Below are 20,336 nucleotides of genomic sequence, written 5' to 3' on the forward strand. Positions count from 1 at the left end.
TATTATTTATTTATATGCCTCCCGCCCCCCATCAGAATTTCCGATATTGCTCGAATACTGTTGTCGTACAAATTCTAAGAACCGTCAAACAAATTCATACAAATGACGTACTAAATATTTGGATAGATATTTTCGAGATTTTCTTTAGATGGGGGGTTGGGGACATGTACGTTACTTTTAGAGCCTTAGACTAGGACTTCGGTACTTAAGATATTTCAAAAAATTAGAAAGACTTCGTACAAAATAAGTAATTAAGTACATTTTTTTGTACTTTAGCCCCCCCCCCCCCTTTTTTCATTTCTAGATCCGCGCCTGATGTCTGTTTGTGGCTTAGATTTGGGTACACCGTGTTTTTTACACGGACAATTATACGTGGCATGTTCTCACAGGGGTAAACCATCCAGTTTGCTTGTGTTGGCTAAAGATGGACTCACTAAATCTATTAGTTAAGATAATAAATGTACCTACAATGAATTCAAAAAAATTAATATTTGGTGTTTTGTTATTGTTCATAGTGCTCCAATCCTCTTCAGTCATATACGAGTATAACACATCAACACACAATTACAATAATTTAGTTATTTTTTATTTTACTACCAAAATATTCATTAGAAATAATTTTTATGGCAAAACAACGTTTACCGGATCAGCTAGTAATATTATATATATTGAAGACAATGGCGTATATAGAAATAATTTTTGAGGTGAGCTATAGTAGATGGAAACTAGCAAGTGATCTATTACTTAGAGGCTATTGTCTAGTACTCTAGTGTCTGCTATAAATATATTCGTATTTGTTATTTTTCAACAAGCTATGAAATATTATAACTCATAATAGTACCTACCTAATAAAATATATTGTTGTTCTATATAAAAAGACTGTAATTTCGGGGGGGGGAGGGGGGACACACTAGGCCCACCCCCTATATACGCCACTGATTGAAGATCTTATAATATTCGCGATGTAAAAAGAAGTCATACATTAAGTCAACAATTTACAATGATGTCTATTCGTGAACATAAATGTTCCAAGTTATACATGAGAACGAAAGTATACACTTTAAACATCTGGTTTTAAAGGAAAAACTGGGAATTAATGATAAATCCTCAGCATGTATTATGTTAAAGTAGGTAACTATATCAAGGATGAAGGTTTAGAAGACATTTTTCCTAACTTGGAAATAATACTGAGAATGTATATGACATATATTGTGTAGCTGACTTAAATTGTATTGGTGATTGGTGAACTTTCTTTTTTAGTATTAAAACGTGTTAAAAGCTATATGAGATTTACAATCAATTCATAAGCAATAGTTTCATTTAATATTGAAAGGTTAATGCTTTCTTTATAAGCACATGATTGAAGCAAAAATTTTGCAATTTGCAGAACATAATACATTTATGAATGATATTGCTATTGCATTATTGCAAAAATTAAAAAAAAATTCCTATACTGAGTATACTCTATTCCAAAACCGGTTTTGGCCGTAGCCGCCGTGGTGTTACTTACATTTGGAATACATTATAGTTTTAAATTTTGAATGCTTGATAACAGTCGTTATCAGTCAGACTGTCAGAGTGTCAGACCGTTACAACTTAAGTACATTTTCCAACTCACACGACAGATTTCTATAGTGTAGTATAGAAATCTGTGCCAGACAGTATCAGTCGTAGCCTTTGACCATATTTGATATTATTGTACTATATTATGATCTAAGGTTGTAGCAAAATATACTATAAAATTACTATTAACTATATAATATTAATAACTATACGAATATTCGATAGTGTGTATACACATATTGAGGTATACTGTATGGTATTTTGCATGACAAATTAGTTTGTCTAATTTGTCATGGTACCTATTTTGGTTGCAGGCTTATAGCGTGACAATAATATATTAATATGACATATCAATATAATATCATGATCACGATCAGATAGTACTATCTTAGATTTGTGATCAATGATCATGATTCATGAGTTCAGACTTTCATATTTGACATATTTTGTAGTCACTAGTCAGTAGTCACTGTATCTTGCCTAAATGTCCATATAGTAGGTATTATCACAGATTAAGTAAAAATGTTAAGTGAGTTGTATTAACCAACATTAACTATTATTAACTAATATGTGATAGGTGTTATAATATTTAATTAATTTATGAATTATGAGTCGTGTTCCTACATCTTGTTTACAGTAGTTAACTTGTTATCGCCAATCGGTAGTTACGGGTTTGTAATATATTTTTATGTAATAGGTAGGCAGGTACCTAATTAATTCACAAATATTGGTATTCTCTTCATAATTATTAGGTACTACCTACTTATTATGTTATTATCCGTAGACAACCGTCTAAACTTATAATTTTATATTGTTATGTAACATTTAAATCCATATTACCTGTCTACATAATTGGTTAAAAATCTGATTTAATACTGAATAAATACCAAATAAGTAATAATTTTATATTATTTCAACTGTACCTAAATAAATTGTTCTTTGTTTATAAAGCTTATGTAAGTATTAATATTTTCATTAAGTTGATTTCTTTTTTTTTGTGTTTTCCACTGAGACCCGCCTAACAAATGTCTCTCTATTTCTTTCTGTCGATTGCTTCTATACTCTACTGCAAACCCGGTTCCACTTTTCCCACGTCATGTTTAATAATATATTCTTCCTATCGTAATTACTGTGCTCTTCCTAAAGTGTACCACTAAGTTATTCCTTTATTGTGGTAGTTACTAAATATTCTTGTGTCCTTTCCAATTTAATTTTTTTGCAATTTTCTTATAATATCTGGCCTTTTGAAAAGCTTAATCAATTCCTCATTATTCCTGTCTGATTGTTGACACAGCGGCCATTTATTCTTCTCAAAATGTTCCTTTCAAATACAACTAATCTTAATTCCTCCACTTTTCCAAGTGCTTATGTCTCTAGTGCATTTAAAACAATTTGACATATCAACGTTTGCTACATCCCCCAAACATTTTAAGAAAATAAAAAATTATTTCTATGGTCTATGAAAATTACTGACTTACTGCAAATACAAAACAAATTCAAAACCTAAAATAAAACCTATAAAACTTACGAGAGATCCTATTTATACCAATTACCAACTCTATGTAAACACTAAACACATAATTAGCCTTCCCCCCAAAATAAAAATCATGGCTACGGCACTGCTAGAAATTAATATAAGTTAATGATAATCCAAATGTTTTTAAGAGTATTCGACTTAAATTTTCTACTTCCCATATACCTAACTAAAACATTGTTAGGTATTTGTATAATTGTATATTATAGCTGGGGATAATATTACTATTATATTATAATAGTACTATTTAGAACAGGGACCTAGGGATATCTTCTAAATATTGGTTCAGTTTGATAATTAAGTTCCTACTCTCAAATCAAACAATATCCATATTTCCCAAACTTATTTACATATTTTTCTATTTTTCTATTTTAATTGTATCTGTTAATTAATTTAATACTATTTTATAATTTAACTATAAGTTTTAGGTACCTATTCATTAATATAGTTTTTTTTTTATGTCTAGCTACCTATAACTGAATATGTTGACAATACCAAAAACTGTATTGGAACCAGGAAGAACTGAATTGGCTACGGAATCATTTTTAATCAAGCCAAATTTGAAAGGTGATTGGTTAAATTTTTTTATGTTACTTTTACTTTACACTATGCAAGGCTTGCCTTTGGGTTTATCTTCAGCTATACCGATACTTTTACAAAGCAAGAAAGATACATCATACCAAGATCAAGTAAATTTATTAAAATATAATATTCATATTAATTAATTGTAAATTATTTACTTCACCATTAACAATTTTTTTTTTTTTTTGCAGGCTTTATTCAGTTTAGTTATATGGCCATTTAGTTTGAAACTCTTATGGGCTCCGTTATTGGATTCACTATATGTACGAAAGATTGGAAAGCGAAAATCATGGCTCATACCTGTTCAATATTTAATTGGTAGGTAATAGACAATACCGGGTGATTCTTTTATCATTTAAAACTTATTGTTTCAAAAAGTGGGCCTAAATATTTAAAAAGTTTAAATGGTGTCTGGACAAGATATTTAAAAAATATGCTTTGGAATATTAAATTAAAATTGTATGCAGTCATTCAAAAAAGTAAAAACTTAAACAATTTTGAGGACAAAAAATATTAAAAAATAAATAAGCATATTTTTTAACAACTATAGACACCATATAGAATTTTTTTTTCAAAAACATTTATACTTTTTGAAATAATGAGTGTTCAATGATAGAAGAATAACCCAGGAAATTTTTAAATAGTATTTATCATTTTTGGAATATATATTTTTTTTACTATTATTTTTTATGTTTAATAGGTACAATATTACTTTATTTGGGTAACAGCATTGATATCTTGTTACCTGAAAAAGGAAAACCAAACGTTATGGTACTGGTATATCTCTTCTTTATTACAAACTTCTTATCCGCCACTCAGGATATAGCTGTTGATGGTTGGGCTTTGACAATGCTGAAAAAGTAAATGTTATTATTTTTAATTTTATATTCAAGAGAATAGTTTTTGATAATTATAATTGCATACAGGAATAACGTAGGCTATGCATCTACATGCAATACATCTGGTCAAATAATAGGCGTGATGATTGGTTCTGTATTTGCCATCCTGTTTACATCTGAAGACTTTAGCAATAAATATTTACGAATTACCTCTGGTGTAGAAGGGATTGTGTCTATGAAAAGTAAGCATTTACATACATCATTAGTGCATAGACCTTATTAGTAGTTACAATAATAATAAATAGAGATATTTAAAACATTAAAAGTGTTGAGCGTTAGTTTATTAATGATTTTATAAGAAATAAAAATAATACTTATGTATGTTTCTTACAGTTATTTCAATTTTATCTACAAAGAAAGTAAGAATGCTATAATGTATAACTAACTTAAATGTAAAAAAGTATACCTAGGAAAGAGACCAGATATTGAACTATTGACATTATTTATATATTTAAATACATTTACAATTGTATCAAATCACAAGTCAGTAAAGTCTACACTTCTAGTGGCTAGAAATAGCCACTAACTTGTATGTTTATTTTTAAGTGATTTTAAGCATAAGTGCACATAGATATTGTTGGGAGGTTAGTCATAGATAATATAAGTTACAACTATTCTGGAGAAGAGCTGTGGAGTTAACATTTATTTTAACCACTTATACTATCAAACATAAACATAACCTCTCAAGAAAATCACATAAAAAAATTATCTTAAATTGTATTTACAAATTTTCAGTTATTAATTAAGATAATATGTAGTTACTTTAAACTCTGTCTCATAGAAGAGTAACCTCTGGCTCAGGCTTTTGCGCACAACCATGGCAATGGATGTGTCTCATGTATGTCAACTGCCAAATACCATTTTATTATTCCAACAACCATTTAATTTGTGTTTTGCTGAGTGATTTTTTGGCCGTGTCAAAAACTAATTTATCAAGGAACGTTGTTTGACCAAACCAGACAAAAATCAGTTGTTGTCTGCAAATGATGTAATATGAAACAGAGTATAGTAGGAATTAGTCTCTCATCCACACTAAAAATATGATAAATATTATAAGATGTATAATAATTTTTTTATAGCTGGTATATTTGTTTCCAAATCAAATGTTATTACTTAACAGTTAATTTAGTACCTATATAATAAGCTTAACGCTTTTTATTATTATACACAACTCTTTTAATATATATTACACTTTATAAAAGTTCATAAGGATTAATTTTATTACAATGTTTTGTTTTAGATTATGGATTTAAAATGTATAATGTATAATATAGTATATAAGGTTGATTCTAAAATGTTCGATCGTTTTTAATTTAATTCCATAACATTTATTTTGTTTACTTATAAGCATAAGCGTGAATACAAGATAAACAAAGAAGGCAGTTGAATAACCTTGAACAACCCTGTATTTAAAAAACAATTGAATATTTTAAACCCTTTCACTGTTACACTATATATAAAAATATAAATATAAATAAACTATTTATCCACTGCAATCAGTGTACGCTACATAAAAAAAAATTAAATAAATATTTTTATTTTTTATTTTTTAAGATTTAAATTTTGAGATCTATATGATCTAATTGTTTAAGTTTAAAATAATGTGAACCATGGTTTCCAAAACTTGTATGGTTACCGGAAAATTTGAATATTATAAAATACAGGGATTTAATAGTACATCTGGAGCAGTGAAAGGGTTAAAATATATAATATAATATACATTTTAAACCTAAACCAAAAACCTTAATTTTTTATTAAAATGAATATTTGTATTGTATCACTGTAGCTCAGCAAATTCCATAAATCTATTGAAAGTAGTTGGTTTTTTTTAACTAAAATAATGGTTTTGAACATAAATATCTGATATTTAATACTTGATAGATAATATGTCTATACTGTATATATTTATAATTATTGTACATTTTTAATTTTTAAATTTCTATAGCTTTGTTATACATTTGGGGTATTCTATTTATGTTAATAACAACAATGATTGCTATATTCAAAAAAGAAAAAGATAATACACTAGAAGATGGCTATGTAAAACTCAATATCTCTAAGACATATTCATTATTATGGGATATTATGAAGCTTCCAAGTATACGAATATTGGCAATAGCTTTATTAACAGCAAGGGTAAATATATTCAAAGCAAATTTAAAACTTTTTACTCACTTCTATATACTATAAAAGTGTTATACATATTGTTTAATTGTTTAAACATTTAGATTGTATATCTTAAATTTCTTAACTTAAAAAAGTAATATGAAAACAAAAATGTTAATTGTTACCATGCATTATATTCCAATAATTATTATTGTATTTAAGAATTATTGAAATAATAATGTCATAAAAACACAGTAACAATTTTATTTGATTGTAGAATTGTATTAATTTTAATAAATAAAATTCTATAATGAAGATTGGATTTGCTGCAACAGACAGTATATCGACTTTAAAACTTATTGATGCTGGTGTATCGAAAGATGACATTATGGTTATTAACACTGCAATGTATGTCGTAAAAATGATTATACCGTTAATTATAGCAAAGTACACTTCAGGACCAAAACCATTAAGCTTATATCTAAAAGTGACACCTATCAGGTATTATTAACAATTATTTTCTATAGGATTAATTAATATAGTCCGTATTGGAAATTCCATCTCGTAACATTAAGAAATAAAGTTGTTGCAACACAGCAAAAATATTATGTTTTCTTATAAAATTATTATTTCAATATTTATTTAATTTTCATTTCTTCTGTAATTGAATTAATATCATATAAATAAATATTCCAAAAATAAGTTATAAATTAAAAATATATAAGACGTACTTCCTACTAATTAATAATAGTACTTACTAATAAATGTTTACATTAATATTTTTTCATTCATAGATCAGCTCATGATACATAAAAGTACATAATAAGTAAAATGTTAAACTTTATTATTATTAGATTAAATCCAATCCTCTGTCTGAAAATGTTTAATATGTTACTCCTTACGGTACAAACATGCTTATAAATTATAACTTTGTATTTCAGATTACTTTGGAACATTGTATTTATCGTATTAATATACTATACACCAAAAATTATAACTACTAATGGGATTGTAAATATTCCAATATATTACTATGCAATCTTAATTTTTATATTATCAATACAAGAAGTAAGTTGAATATATTTAGAAATTTAGAATTATAATACTTAAAATAAACTTTATCCTATTTTACTAGAAGAAATGATTATTATAAAGCTTTTATAATTTAATACATTTATATTTTACTAAATAAGTTATAAAAATTAATTTATCTTTTTTTGTAGGTCCTTTCATACATGATGTTTGTAGCTATATTAGCCTTTTTCTCTCGGATAAGTGATCCTCGTTTTGGTGGTACTTACATGACATTATTGAATACACTTTCAAATTTAGGATTTGTATGGCCATCTACTGTAGCACTTCAATTGGTTGATTTGTTAACATCAAAAGAATGCTCATTTGATTCCACGAATAATTGTTCTACATTAGATCTTCAAAATGTAAGACATTCTAAAATTAATTATTGATAAATTTAATTTATTCCAGTCTTTACATGGTTTAAAGAAATGTACAATAATTGTACATTATACATTAATACTTATTAAACAGCTTAATAATATAGAATTAAAGAATAGGTTTTTATCCTATTTCATTAAATTAAAGATTTAAATAGGTAATATTTCAAATTTAAATTATTTTGTCTATTGGGATTTCAGTTAACTATTAAACTATACTAGTTATACTTACTCTGCATTAAAAAACAGAAAAATCAGATTGATGTGTTGGATTTTTTTTTTAAATAATTTTTATTTGTAGTTTTGATTATGTTTTAGAATTGAATAATTTGATCTTGTGTCATCATAACAATATTTTTATTAAATTTTAATCTTATTATATTTTATTTTTTAGATTTGTAAAGCTAATGAAGGGAATTGTATTGTTACAATTAATGGCTATTACGTTGAAATTATTCCCTGTACAATCATTGGAATTGCTTGGTACATTTATTTTAGAAATATCTTAAAAAATCTTCAAATTAGAAGTCCTTCTCATTGGTTGGTAAATGTGAAAAAGCCAGTTATAGAAAATATTGAAGAGTCATACCCTTTGACTGTAACAGTGTAATGTTATTGTGTATTGAACTAGGTATTCATTTGATCAAATAACATAACTCAGTGGCGGATCCAGAAGTCACCCAAGAGGGAGGGAATTTTCGAAGATTAAATTACCTTTTCCCTTCGTCCCCCCCCCTCTTTGTATCCTCCACTGAGCTAACTTCATTATTGCATAGAATGACATCACATTCCGATTTTATCAGTACCACTGACATTTGGAGGTATTAATATGATTTTGATAATTTAATATTTATTTTCATTAAAAATCATGATGCCGGTGTCTGAATATCATATTATAAATTTATAGTTTTTTGAGCTGAACTATTGTAAAATTTTAAATTATTCAACGGATTAAAATTATATATTTTCATTACATTTTATATTATTATTAATAAAAAAAAAAAAAAAACCATAATTTATTTTAAGTATATAACCCTATTTAAAATTTATTTGTATTATTTCTTTAAATGAATTCTAAGATTTCTATAGTAGAAGTTAAAGTATTCTGCTATTACTAATTAATATTATTATTTTTAGTTTAATATATATTTATAATTTATCATTGAATAGTCTCAAGTGGGTACTCAATCATAATTATTAGGATTTTAAAATAAACCTAATTACCTTTTTTGAAAAAAAAGTATTTTTAATTTTTCCATTTCACAAAACGTTTTATATAATTATAACACAAATTAGGTACTAATTGTATCTACTACTTGAATTATTGGATATGGCACTGGACAAAGATAATAATTATAAAAGAATTGTAAAGTAAATTGTATCAGTAGTATTAGTTGAAATATTTTAAAATTAATAGAGAGCTATACCTATTATATTATTACCTATTGTACCTACATATTTGTTAAAATAAAAACATTAATCTTATGTAATTAATAAAAGCAACATGATATTGAAAAAAAAAAAAAGGTGGATCAACTGAATAATTAATTATATTAGCACATAATTGTATTAGTTTAAATTGGTGGTTCTAGCTTCATCCAATAAGGGTCGAAGTAATGCGATAGTTGATCCTTAGTCCGTCCCCGGGTCTTAATTCAAAAAAACAAAAAAAAAAAGAAGTTTCATCCAATTAAGACCAGAAAGTAAGATGCCTATCACTTATCAAAATATTGTTCAAAATACCTAAGTTCTAGCCCCTAGGTATATGGTTTAATGTTTTACTTACTTTACTATCTTACTTTTATATAAAGCCTTACTATATAATAATTAGTATATCTTAATTTTGTGGTATCTATAATAGCCATGGGCACGGCCATGAAGACTAGACATATTATTAGATCGTCTTCTAAGACCGTGGCCGTGGGAAAAGCACGGTTTAAGATGTACTAGTACTATAAATAAGATATATCTTTAATCGTGGGGAAAAGTCATATAATCGCTAGTATAAGCATAGAACAATATAGAAGCGAAACTCGATCAGCTGATGGGTGAAGTGTTTACCTATGATCTGAAGTCCGAACAATGAAACTGTTTCCGTAACACTGACATGATGTTATACCCGTATTGAAAAACCGTTTCCGCTTAATAGGCAGGGTATTCTGCGCGGGGTCGGGTTGTTTCCACTGTTTACTTTTATCATATATATTTACGTATGCCACGCCGTGTTCAAGGTTACAATCGCCCGATTCGGCCAATTCACGGAGTTTCATACCCCTGGTATAAGGTAAAAAGTATAATGTCTATGGGAAAAGTAAAAAAATTTTGAAAGATAAGGTGGTGATAAGTGATAACAATTAACATTTATCGATCAGCCACTTGTGATAACTTACGCATTACAAACACGAACGTCCGCGTCTCCAGACACAGCGTAAAAACTATTTTGTTTGTTGAATCATTTAATTTTTAGTTTGCAAGTTTTCGCAATAGACTCAAAACTCGCATAGACCTTTAAACAGTATAAGCTAGTCTATGACAAGTCACCGCTCATGACTTGTTTATTGTTCAGTAATATTGATATGGTATAATAATCACGAAAGTTATTTTTAATTTTAAAATTTATAGCAATATCACAGATTATAGATATTATATTATGTAGCAATATAGAATATTGTAAATCACTTATTTATATTGTTTTATAGATTTTAATAATAAGTTATAACATGTACATTATGGAACCGTTAATATAAATACGTTTCTTACTTTCCTGTGCTTAATTATTAGTTACCTAATTGTGTTTGCTACTGTTCATCATAAACTTTAAATCAACATGTCTGGTAATGATGAATATGTTGATGTAATGACATCCAGGTTAGTATTTTTTTTTATTAATGCTTTTATTAAAAATTATAAACTAATAGATAGGTGGTAGATAATAAATAATATATATTATTATTATTATTGAAATAATAAAATGTTTTGTTTTAGTCCACCTCTAACAACTAGAACAACTTTACAAAGTTCAGGAATGAAGAAGAAAAAAGTAAAAAATAATAAAGACAATCCAGGATCAAGTGATGAAGAACGTTGGTTAAAAGCAATTGAAACGGGTAAATTGGACGAAGTTGATGATGAGTTGAAGAAAATTAAAAAAAAGGATCCAAAAATGATGACCGCTAGACAAAGAGCAATGTTTGACAGAAAATCTGATAAAGAATTCACCGAAGAACTGGTTGCATTGCCTTCTGGTTTGGAATTTAAATTTTTACTATTTTAATCAAATTTCTTAATCATTTAATAATTATAGGGTATCGGGAAAAGGTATTAACTCCAGAAATGTTGCAAAAAAAAGCTATTAAATCCCAAAAAAGAAAACAACAAGCAGATGAAAAAAGAGAAAATGATAAAAAAAGAACCATGGAAAGATTGTTGAAAAAACATGAAAGCAAATCTAAAACAAATGCTAAAGGACGGATGGCAAGAAAGGCTGTTAATAATATTATTTATATTAGTAAAAATGATAAAGTGTCTCTACTGTTTCCAGAAGGTGTTGAGTTTCCTCTCAAAAAATCTTTTATTAAGTATGTTAAATTATTTAAACTCTGATTATTATTCAATAGCATTATTTTCACATCCAATTTTATACTTTTAGTCAAAAACCTATTAGGCTCGACCCTATTTCTGTTTAAATACTTATACATAAACAAGATAATTAACCAAGCATGCTCACCCCCATTTTTCCTTTAATAATTAATTTATTCAAATTCTTATTTTTGGAATTTTGAATGTACTCAGACCATATTATTTTTAAATTCTTAAATTGTTTTTTACTACTTAAGGAGTGTCCTTTGGCGATATAAACTTCTATTTTGAAAATGAAAACCTCCTTTCTTTACTGTAAATTATTTAGTGGATATTTTTTTTGAAAATGTTGATGTATCTAATTCTAAATTCAATTGAGTAGTTTCTTAGTTATTAAAGTGTTTATTTTAAGGATAATAGTCCTTAAAAAATGGTTTTATATATAAAGTAGACAAAAAATTGGATCTAGTATTTATTACCTATACTTGGGCAATTTTTACAAATTATTAATATTGATAAATTAATATTAATGACTACAATTTTCAAATCACCATAGTCCCATATCTCCATATCATATAGACCCATTACTATGGACTTTTTATTCTTAAAAGACAAAGTTAAATAACTCAAAAGGTTCTTGTAGAAATTTTGATTTTGTTACGTTAACAATTTCCAAAAAAAATATCCACTTTATAGTTGAATAGAGGGGTGTTCTTATTTGAAAAGCATAAATTTGTATCTCCACAGGACACTCTTTGCATAGAACAAAAAATATAAAGAAAGTAAATATGGTCAGTATATTATTTAAAAATTCCAAAAAATCAGATTTTGAATAACTGCATTATTGAAGAAAAAAGGAGGTTTTCATGTTTGGTAAATCAACCTGTGTATTTTTACATACATTTATACATATATTTATTGTGTACCTACTATAAATATTATATATAAATTGTATCTTTGTTAAACTAATTATATTTGTTGTTTTGTTTTAAATAGACTTCCACCGGCTCAAAAAATGTGTGGGGTAGACGGCTGTGAAAATCCTAAGAAATATTCATGTTCTCGAACTGGTTTACCATTATGTAGCTTACAATGTTATAATGCAAATCAATTAAATATTTGGAACACTGTATGCTGATTAAGCATAATATTTTATGGTATATACGATATTTTATTTGCATGAAAAATACATTAATTTGCTTATTAACTATTTAACAATTAAATGCACTTGAAAAAAATTAATAATTAACATAAGATATAAATTCAGTATTCTATAAAGTATAATTATTATTGTGTATTAATATTTCCAACAGATGGTCTTGTTGGCGGTATCAGCTTTTTTAATTCGGAGTTAATTTTTCGGTCAACTAACACTTTGATCACAAATTCACCTTGTTGAAATGGTTTGAAAGTAGCCGGTACTATTACATAGCTACGTAATGTAGACACTACAAATGTTTCTGAGATCACTTGTCTTGCCTTGTATACTCCTGAACTACCTTCTGGTTCAGTACACAAAAAATACTCAGCTCCTAATGTTTCTTTTTGTTCAAAATCATTCTAAAAAATATATTGTACTATGATTATTTAAAAGTATGATATTAATAATTAATAACTAATAAATGATAAATAATAGTTGTATTTACTTTGAATAAAAAAAATGCAACGTGTAATGGATTTTTTTTGTGTAGTCGTTTTATTTTCAATATTATCTTAATTGTAACAAACAAATTTTCTTCTAAAATACCTGCAAATTAATATAAATTTGTAAAATATTTATAATAATATATACAATAAAATAGTACCTGTTGGGAATTTGAGCAAATATTGAGGATTAATTTCAAACAGGTCTAGATTATTCCTTGATCCTCCTGCATTTAGGCCATATATCCAACTACCATTAATTGTTAATACTTCTGGGAACCCCTAAAAGTAAAATAGCCAATAGGAATATGTATGTTATTTTAAATAACTTAAATATTATATGTATATTTATAATATAATTTAAAAAAAATTGTATACATACTTGAGAACTGTTATAGTCATCATGTATAAATATTTTATTGTTTTGTTCTTCACAAACATCCACTTGTTCAACCTAATAAAATATATAACTAATTTTTAATATCAACAGTAAAGTACAATTTGTAATAATAATTAATGGTTTAAATTATATTATATTATATTTAATTTTAAAAATTGAAAAATAATCTTATAATATAATTCTTTTTAAAGAGGTCAAAATAAATTCATTTACATGGATAAAATACATTATAGACTGACATAATTGTTGTTGGTTTCTCAATAACTAAAAACTCAAATTCTAAATAACTCGACTCGGCATAGTAGTATGCATATGTAATTATGTTATTGAAGTATCACAATAACAAAACGAATTAAAAGAAATAGCTATCAGTGTCATAAAGAATTAATTGTTTAGACCCGGTGGGGGGGGGGGGGTGGCTGGGAATAAAAATCGACTTTGAGGAAACAAAATATTTGCTACTAATATAATCCAAAAGTAAATGGTTTTTTTGGTTTGACATTTTGCCTGGTATTTCTTCCCTTTTCTCTTTTATTAGTTAGTTTCAGAATGCAGCTATTATTAAAAACACATACATATTATTTTCATTAAATTTTCACTGGCCTAGGTGGGGATTGCCTACCCAGCTCCTGGTTTAGTCTAATTTTCTGTCTTATTTAAAGTAACCCATTTCATAACCAATGTATTCTTAGTTACAAAACTAACTTCTAAGTTGAAATTATTGAAGTAATGTACCTATAATTAAAGATATTCTTCCCTCATAGTGAATGATAATTTACATCCTAGGTACTTACTAATAAATATTTTTTTTTACTTGTTTTCCACTCTACTTGAAACCCCTCCATCATAATATTTGTATATTATTAAATTAAACTTTAAATTACCACCAAAGAATCTGCTTAACTCAAGCCATATATATAACCTTAAATCAGGTCGTGACTACCAAGGATCAAGGTGTATTGAATATTGATACACCTTTTCACCTTGGTACATATAGATTTTAACTTTCGCAATTAGAATTCACAAACATAAATGTGAAATATTTTATTAGATAATTAGAATTGGATTTTATTAAACCCCTATTTGTTGTTTCCGTCTTACTAGTGCATAGCTTGGCAAATGTTAGTTAAAAAAATGTGGCGTAATTATGGGTGGGATATATCCCCCCCCCCTAGAGTCTTTCTTTTAAATAACTAAAATTATTATTGTGAGCACTTAGCTATTATTTTAAGATTTTAAAATAAAAATTAATGGACAATGGTTATCTATTATCACAGTTAAAAGATGTAACTGATAAAAACGTACAACTTACGACTTCTAGTATAATTTTTAGCTGCCTAAAACTTATCCTTCTTAACCTTTTAGTATAAACACAGAATAATTAAAACTTAATAATTTTAATAAAGCATTATTTTTGTAAATTACATAATAACACCTGGGATTGTAATGCCCATAAAAAAAATCTAAATACGCCCTGAATAAGATGCTTTTATGTCCTGCAGTACCTAATGCACTACATTTTTTTTTTTTTTTTTAATTATAACGTTACAAATTCTTATATAAATTTGTTATACCTAATCCTAAATTATAATATACAATTTAAAAGATAGTAAAAAAGTTTTACAGATAGAACTAATCGTTTTGGACTTGTTTAATCTGGAAAAAGTAAAAACAATTATTTCTATACCTACGTATTTTTTTTTTTTTTAGATTTAGATCGTTTATTTATTTACCTGTATATAGTTAAAGATTTTACAAATTATATAAAAATCATGTAAAAGCATGTAGAAATCTTAAAATACAATTTCAAAGTATTTAAAAATACCTCAAGAAACTTAAAATCTTCTAAAAAATAAAAATAAAATTCTTAAAATTAAAAATTGTCAATAAGAACACTTGAATAGACTATAATATTGATGGTGCATCAGGATATAATACTAAATCCTGAAGACATACTAGACATTTTAGCAAAAAAAAAAGAAAAATGGACTTAGTATTATGAATCATACATTTAATTTATAATGATAAATTAATATAATATTATGATGCATGACAATTAACGAAGAAGGGTGATATGGGGGGGAGGGCATAGCCTGTGATTATAAAAACTTATATCCTATCGCAGAACCAATTCCTATTTACGCCACCAGGGGCGTAGCCAAGGGTGGGGGGGTATCAGGTCACAACCCCCCCATGAGTTTTTTAAAACCCTTAAAAAATGGCAGAAATATTTTTCGAGATTAAAAAACTTTAAACTTGATACTGACATTTTTTTTTATTATTTTATAAAAAAAAAATCTATCATCAAACCAATTAAACTTGCTATCAACCATTTCGTCAATAAAAGTTTTGATTGTATTCTATATAATATGTATTTGTATAATTATATACGTTGATAAAATATTAAGCTTTAACCGTATAAAAATGAATAATTATATAATATATTGGTTTTCAGGCAATATTTCTGTTATTCTCCCGAGTCACGATTATCAGTACCTAATATCTATATTTAGATTGTGTTTTCGTCTATTTCTAGCGAAATTAAAATGTTCCCCATTAGACCGAGACATCACAGTCTACAACGACGATCGTTGTTCATACGGTCTAGCTGATAATAAAAGTATTTGTTGTCGTATACCGTAGAGTACCTATTGAGTATTGACTATTGCGATCATGATATAAAAACAATAGGTATGATCGTAACTTTTGACGGTCAGATCCTTCGGTAATCACGTGACGTAGCATAGTGTATAGTAATAATAATTTAATGACAATATGATAATACGGGTAAGCAAGTGACGTATTGCGCGAACTTGGACCAAATCTGGACTTTTGCGATCATACCATGTTATTTATATCATGATTGCGATTAACATTTAACGGGCGGACGTTGTTAGTTACGCGGTGGTATTTTTGTCTATGGTGGTACAACGTGTTAATAATTTTTGATTAATTTGTTCAATTATTTTGTTGCTTAAAAATTTAAAATGAAGAAACTTAATACTAACGAAAAAAAACGTAAACTTGTTTCGGATTATTTTAAAGTACAGAATAAAATTACCACAAAATTGACAAAACCGACAAAACTGAATAAACAAAAGATAACCCCTGTCTTAAACCAGAAACAACTCAACCAGAACATATTATGTCGGTAAATATTGACTTAAATGATGTAAATAAATTTGATATTGGTAATTTTATTGACGAATCATATGAATTTAAGAGTAATGAGGATAAATTGGAAATTTTGAACAACATTTGGGTACCAGAAAGTAATTATATATTTCCTAAAGTAGGGAACCGAAATTTAAAATTTCAATATCAGTGGTTGCAAAAATGGCATTGGTAGGCTTATTCATCTTTGTTAAACGGTGCATTGTGTAAGTTTTGTGTGCTTTTTTCTAGAAAAAAAGGTTGTATTGGGGATCAAGCTCTTGGTGACCTTTGGTACTGTACAATTTAACTCATGAAAAAATGCAATTGAGAAATTTAGTTTACATGAAATGAAAGAATACCACAAGAACTGTATTATAACAGTTCAAACTTTGAGACACAATGTTTCAAGTAATACTTCGATAAATTTATTGTTAGATCAATCATTAAAAGACCAAATTTCATTCAATAGAAAACTTATAATAGGTACCTGTTATTGAAACAATTATATTATGTGGACGACAGGGATTAGCTATGAGAGGTCATAATGACAGTGGTCCTTTAGCATTAAACTTTCCAATAGAAAATGATGGCAATTTTAGAAGTATTTTAAGAAATACTTTAAATCAAAATAAAGAATTATTCGAAATTCGGTCTAAAGCTAATAAAAATGCACATTACCTAAGTCCAACAACTCAAAATGAAATTATTAACAGCTGCCAACTTGTAATATTAAACAAAATCGTATTAGATATTAATAAATCACAATGCTTCTCAATTTTAGCAGATGAGACAGCAGATGTTAGTGGTATAGAACAATTTTCTCTGTCAGCTCGATTTATTAAAGAAAATATTATAGTTGAATCATTTTTATTATTTGTACCTGTATTTAGTACTACTGGATTACATTTATCTTTAGTTATAATTGATACCCTAAAATCAATTGGAATAGATTTAAAATACTTAAAAGGCTAGGGATATAATGGTGCTGCTTGTATGTCGGGGAAATTTAATGGTTTTCAACAGTTAATTAAAAACCATTACCCCAAGCTTTATATGCACATTGTAGTGCCCATAGTTTTAATTTAGTAGTATCAACATCTTGTACCATGCCCCTATTAGAAATGCTATGGGTACAATTGAAAGTGTTTATTGCTATTTGAACACACCTAAGCGATTACATATTTTTAAAAATGAAATTTTTTCTTTAATAACTGATACAAAAAAAAATTAAAACTTCAACAATTATGCCACACAAGATGGATACAACAACACGATTCAGTTTTAACATTTTTAGAATTGTACCCTGCTATTATAAGTTAATTAGAAATTTTATCTGGTGATAGTGACAGAGAAACTTCTTCAAAAGCCTCAAATTTACTTATTTCTATACAAGATTTTCAATTTTTAACCAGTCTGCATATTATAAACAAAATTTTTGGAATAAGTATTTTTTTTTGTAAAGTATTACAAAAAAACCAAATTGACCTAGGTGAAGTGCGACACAACTTATGTGACACATTTATCATCAGAGATTAAAAAAATTAGAGATAATGCAGATAATGAGTTCAAGATCATTTTTAATCAGATTTTAAATTTATCAGAAAAATATAATATTACAATTAAAACTCCTACACTGTCTAAAAAACAGGTTCATAGAAATAATATTCCTTGTAACGATACTGAAACATATTATAAAATTGCAATTTTTATTCCATTCCTAGATATATTTCTTCAAAGCATTGAAGACCGGTTTGTAAACCATAAATATATTTTTACTGGATTTCAATGTATTATAAATTTTGAAAATGAAATAAATATAAATGATGTTGAAAAACTCACTGAGTAACCTAACATACTTAATACTTTAATTAGTTAAAAGGTATATAGTAATATAGTATAAATTATAAATCCTTAAATTAGTAAATATAGTACCCATAATGTCAATGCTTATCTTATTTATATTTTATACATTCCTGTGAAAAAATGTCTGCTACATCATACATGGAGTAATGCTAACCTTTTAGGGATTTATATAAATGTAGGTAAGTTTACCAACAAATTTTGGCAAAGCCCCCCCCCCCCCCCATGAAAAAATCTTGGCTATGCGCCTGTACGCCACTGACGTTAAATATATAGTACTTATTTAATTATATTGGTTTAAATATTAGAGTGAATTGATATTTTATTAAATTTAAAGATAATTAAAACAATATCATTTAAGATGTCTTTTTTTATTAATATTTGAATTTTAAAACGAGATGTCCATTTTTCAGAAAAAAATACAACCATAATTTTAGTAGGTAAGTACATAATATAATAAGTTATTAATATAATATGTATTAGGTATAAAAAAAATACATAATACATAACACGTCAAAAAGAAGGGTAAAGCCCGTTATCTCCCCTGGATCGAGGACCTGCTCAAGTGGTAGGCGACATAGGCCCACGCTTAGGGCGGCATTTTCAAAATACTGATAATATTATATTGTTAGGGGCGGAAAAATTTGATTTTGCCTAATTCATTATTTTCGCTTGAGCCGGCCCCGCCTGGATCCACGCCTGTATACCGTGTTTAAATTGTAATATCTTATATATTACCTACTTAGTACTTTCTAATAACTCATTTTGTATCTATATTATTTTATCCGTTTGTTAAACAAATTCTGATTTATGGTAGAGACACAGAATAAAGGGTGGAGGTAGTTTATCATAATTTAAAAAATGATGTACCTATGATGGTTCCTAATTATTTTGTAAATGTTATTAATAAATTAATAAAACTAAACAATTAATACCATGATTGGTCCATAGGTAATCACTCAAAAATTAAATCTAACTATACCTCTACCTTACAATTCAATTCAGGTCATCTAATAAATCATATTACTGTGATTTTATGTAGCTTACAAATTAAATCAGGTACCTTAAAAGTAATATCTATTTAATTACAATTTTTTAAAAATGGATAAATTCAATGGACAAAGTAAAAATTCAACGAGACAACGGAAAAATATAGAGGGAAAAACCATGTATAGGTTAGGTTAGATATTTGTATAGCCAAAGTTCTGAGTAATATTTCCCAATGTTTATATTTGTTATACCTATATATTTATATAGTTTTAGTCAGTAATTTAAAACTTGAATCGATAAAAAGTTTTTTGTTTAAAAATAAATTATATTCATTTAAATTTAAAAATATAATAGGTCATAGCCCATAGGTGTTATAAAAGATTGCATACCATATCAAATAATGTCATCTACCCTTGACATAAATTACCGACTTCTGTTGGAATAATAATTTAGTAAAAGTTTGTAAAAAAAATTAAATATTATTTTAAGCGGTGTAGGTACTAATATAAAAATTTGTAAATATATATTATACATATATGTGAAGGGCCACAGTACTTTTTCAAAATTCA

The 20,336-nt window shown here is 26.9% G+C and overlaps 2 protein-coding genes and 1 long non-coding RNA gene across 4 annotated transcripts; 2 read left to right on the forward strand and 1 right to left on the reverse strand.

Annotated features, from left to right (window-relative positions):
* Positions 1 to 1,818: 1,818 nt before the first annotated feature.
* Positions 1,819 to 9,051, forward strand: LOC100161783 (acetyl-coenzyme A transporter 1-like). Of its 2 annotated transcripts, none has more exons than XM_016802914.2 (10): positions 1,819 to 2,234; positions 3,564 to 3,786; positions 3,871 to 3,997; positions 4,380 to 4,539; positions 4,606 to 4,760; positions 6,524 to 6,714; positions 7,001 to 7,185; positions 7,626 to 7,752; positions 7,908 to 8,123; positions 8,533 to 9,051. In XM_016802914.2, the coding sequence occupies exons 2-10, from the start codon at positions 3,580 to 3,582 to the stop codon at positions 8,746 to 8,748; spliced, it is 1,584 nt and encodes a 527-aa protein (XP_016658403.1). In that variant the 5' UTR covers positions 1,819 to 2,234; positions 3,564 to 3,579; the 3' UTR covers positions 8,749 to 9,051. The 2 variants fall into 2 exon arrangements, with proteins under 2 accessions (XP_016658403.1, XP_016658405.1); XM_016802916.2 differs by lacking the exon at positions 1,819 to 2,234 and adding an exon at positions 2,290 to 2,519.
* On the reverse strand, positions 4,439 to 5,452 carry LOC107883255. The gene is made up of 3 exons (XR_001679155.2): positions 5,341 to 5,452; positions 4,604 to 4,751; positions 4,439 to 4,531 (listed from the first exon to the last, which is right to left on the reverse strand). It is a non-coding gene; the product is annotated as an uncharacterized LOC107883255 (long non-coding RNA).
* Positions 9,052 to 10,386: 1,335 nt separating the features above from the next.
* Positions 10,387 to 13,394, forward strand: LOC100161075 (INO80 complex subunit B). Its single transcript, XM_001951193.4, has 5 exons — positions 10,387 to 11,006; positions 11,124 to 11,383; positions 11,443 to 11,716; positions 12,714 to 12,874; positions 13,031 to 13,394. The coding sequence occupies exons 1-4, from the start codon at positions 10,966 to 10,968 to the stop codon at positions 12,853 to 12,855; spliced, it is 717 nt and encodes a 238-aa protein (XP_001951228.1). The 5' UTR covers positions 10,387 to 10,965; the 3' UTR covers positions 12,856 to 12,874; positions 13,031 to 13,394.
* The last annotated feature ends 6,942 nt before the right edge of the window (positions 13,395 to 20,336 follow it).

The sequence above is a fragment of the Acyrthosiphon pisum genome, chromosome A3, assembly GCF_005508785.2.
Source record: "Acyrthosiphon pisum isolate AL4f chromosome A3, pea_aphid_22Mar2018_4r6ur, whole genome shotgun sequence".
NCBI lineage: Eukaryota > Metazoa > Arthropoda > Insecta > Hemiptera > Aphididae > Acyrthosiphon > Acyrthosiphon pisum.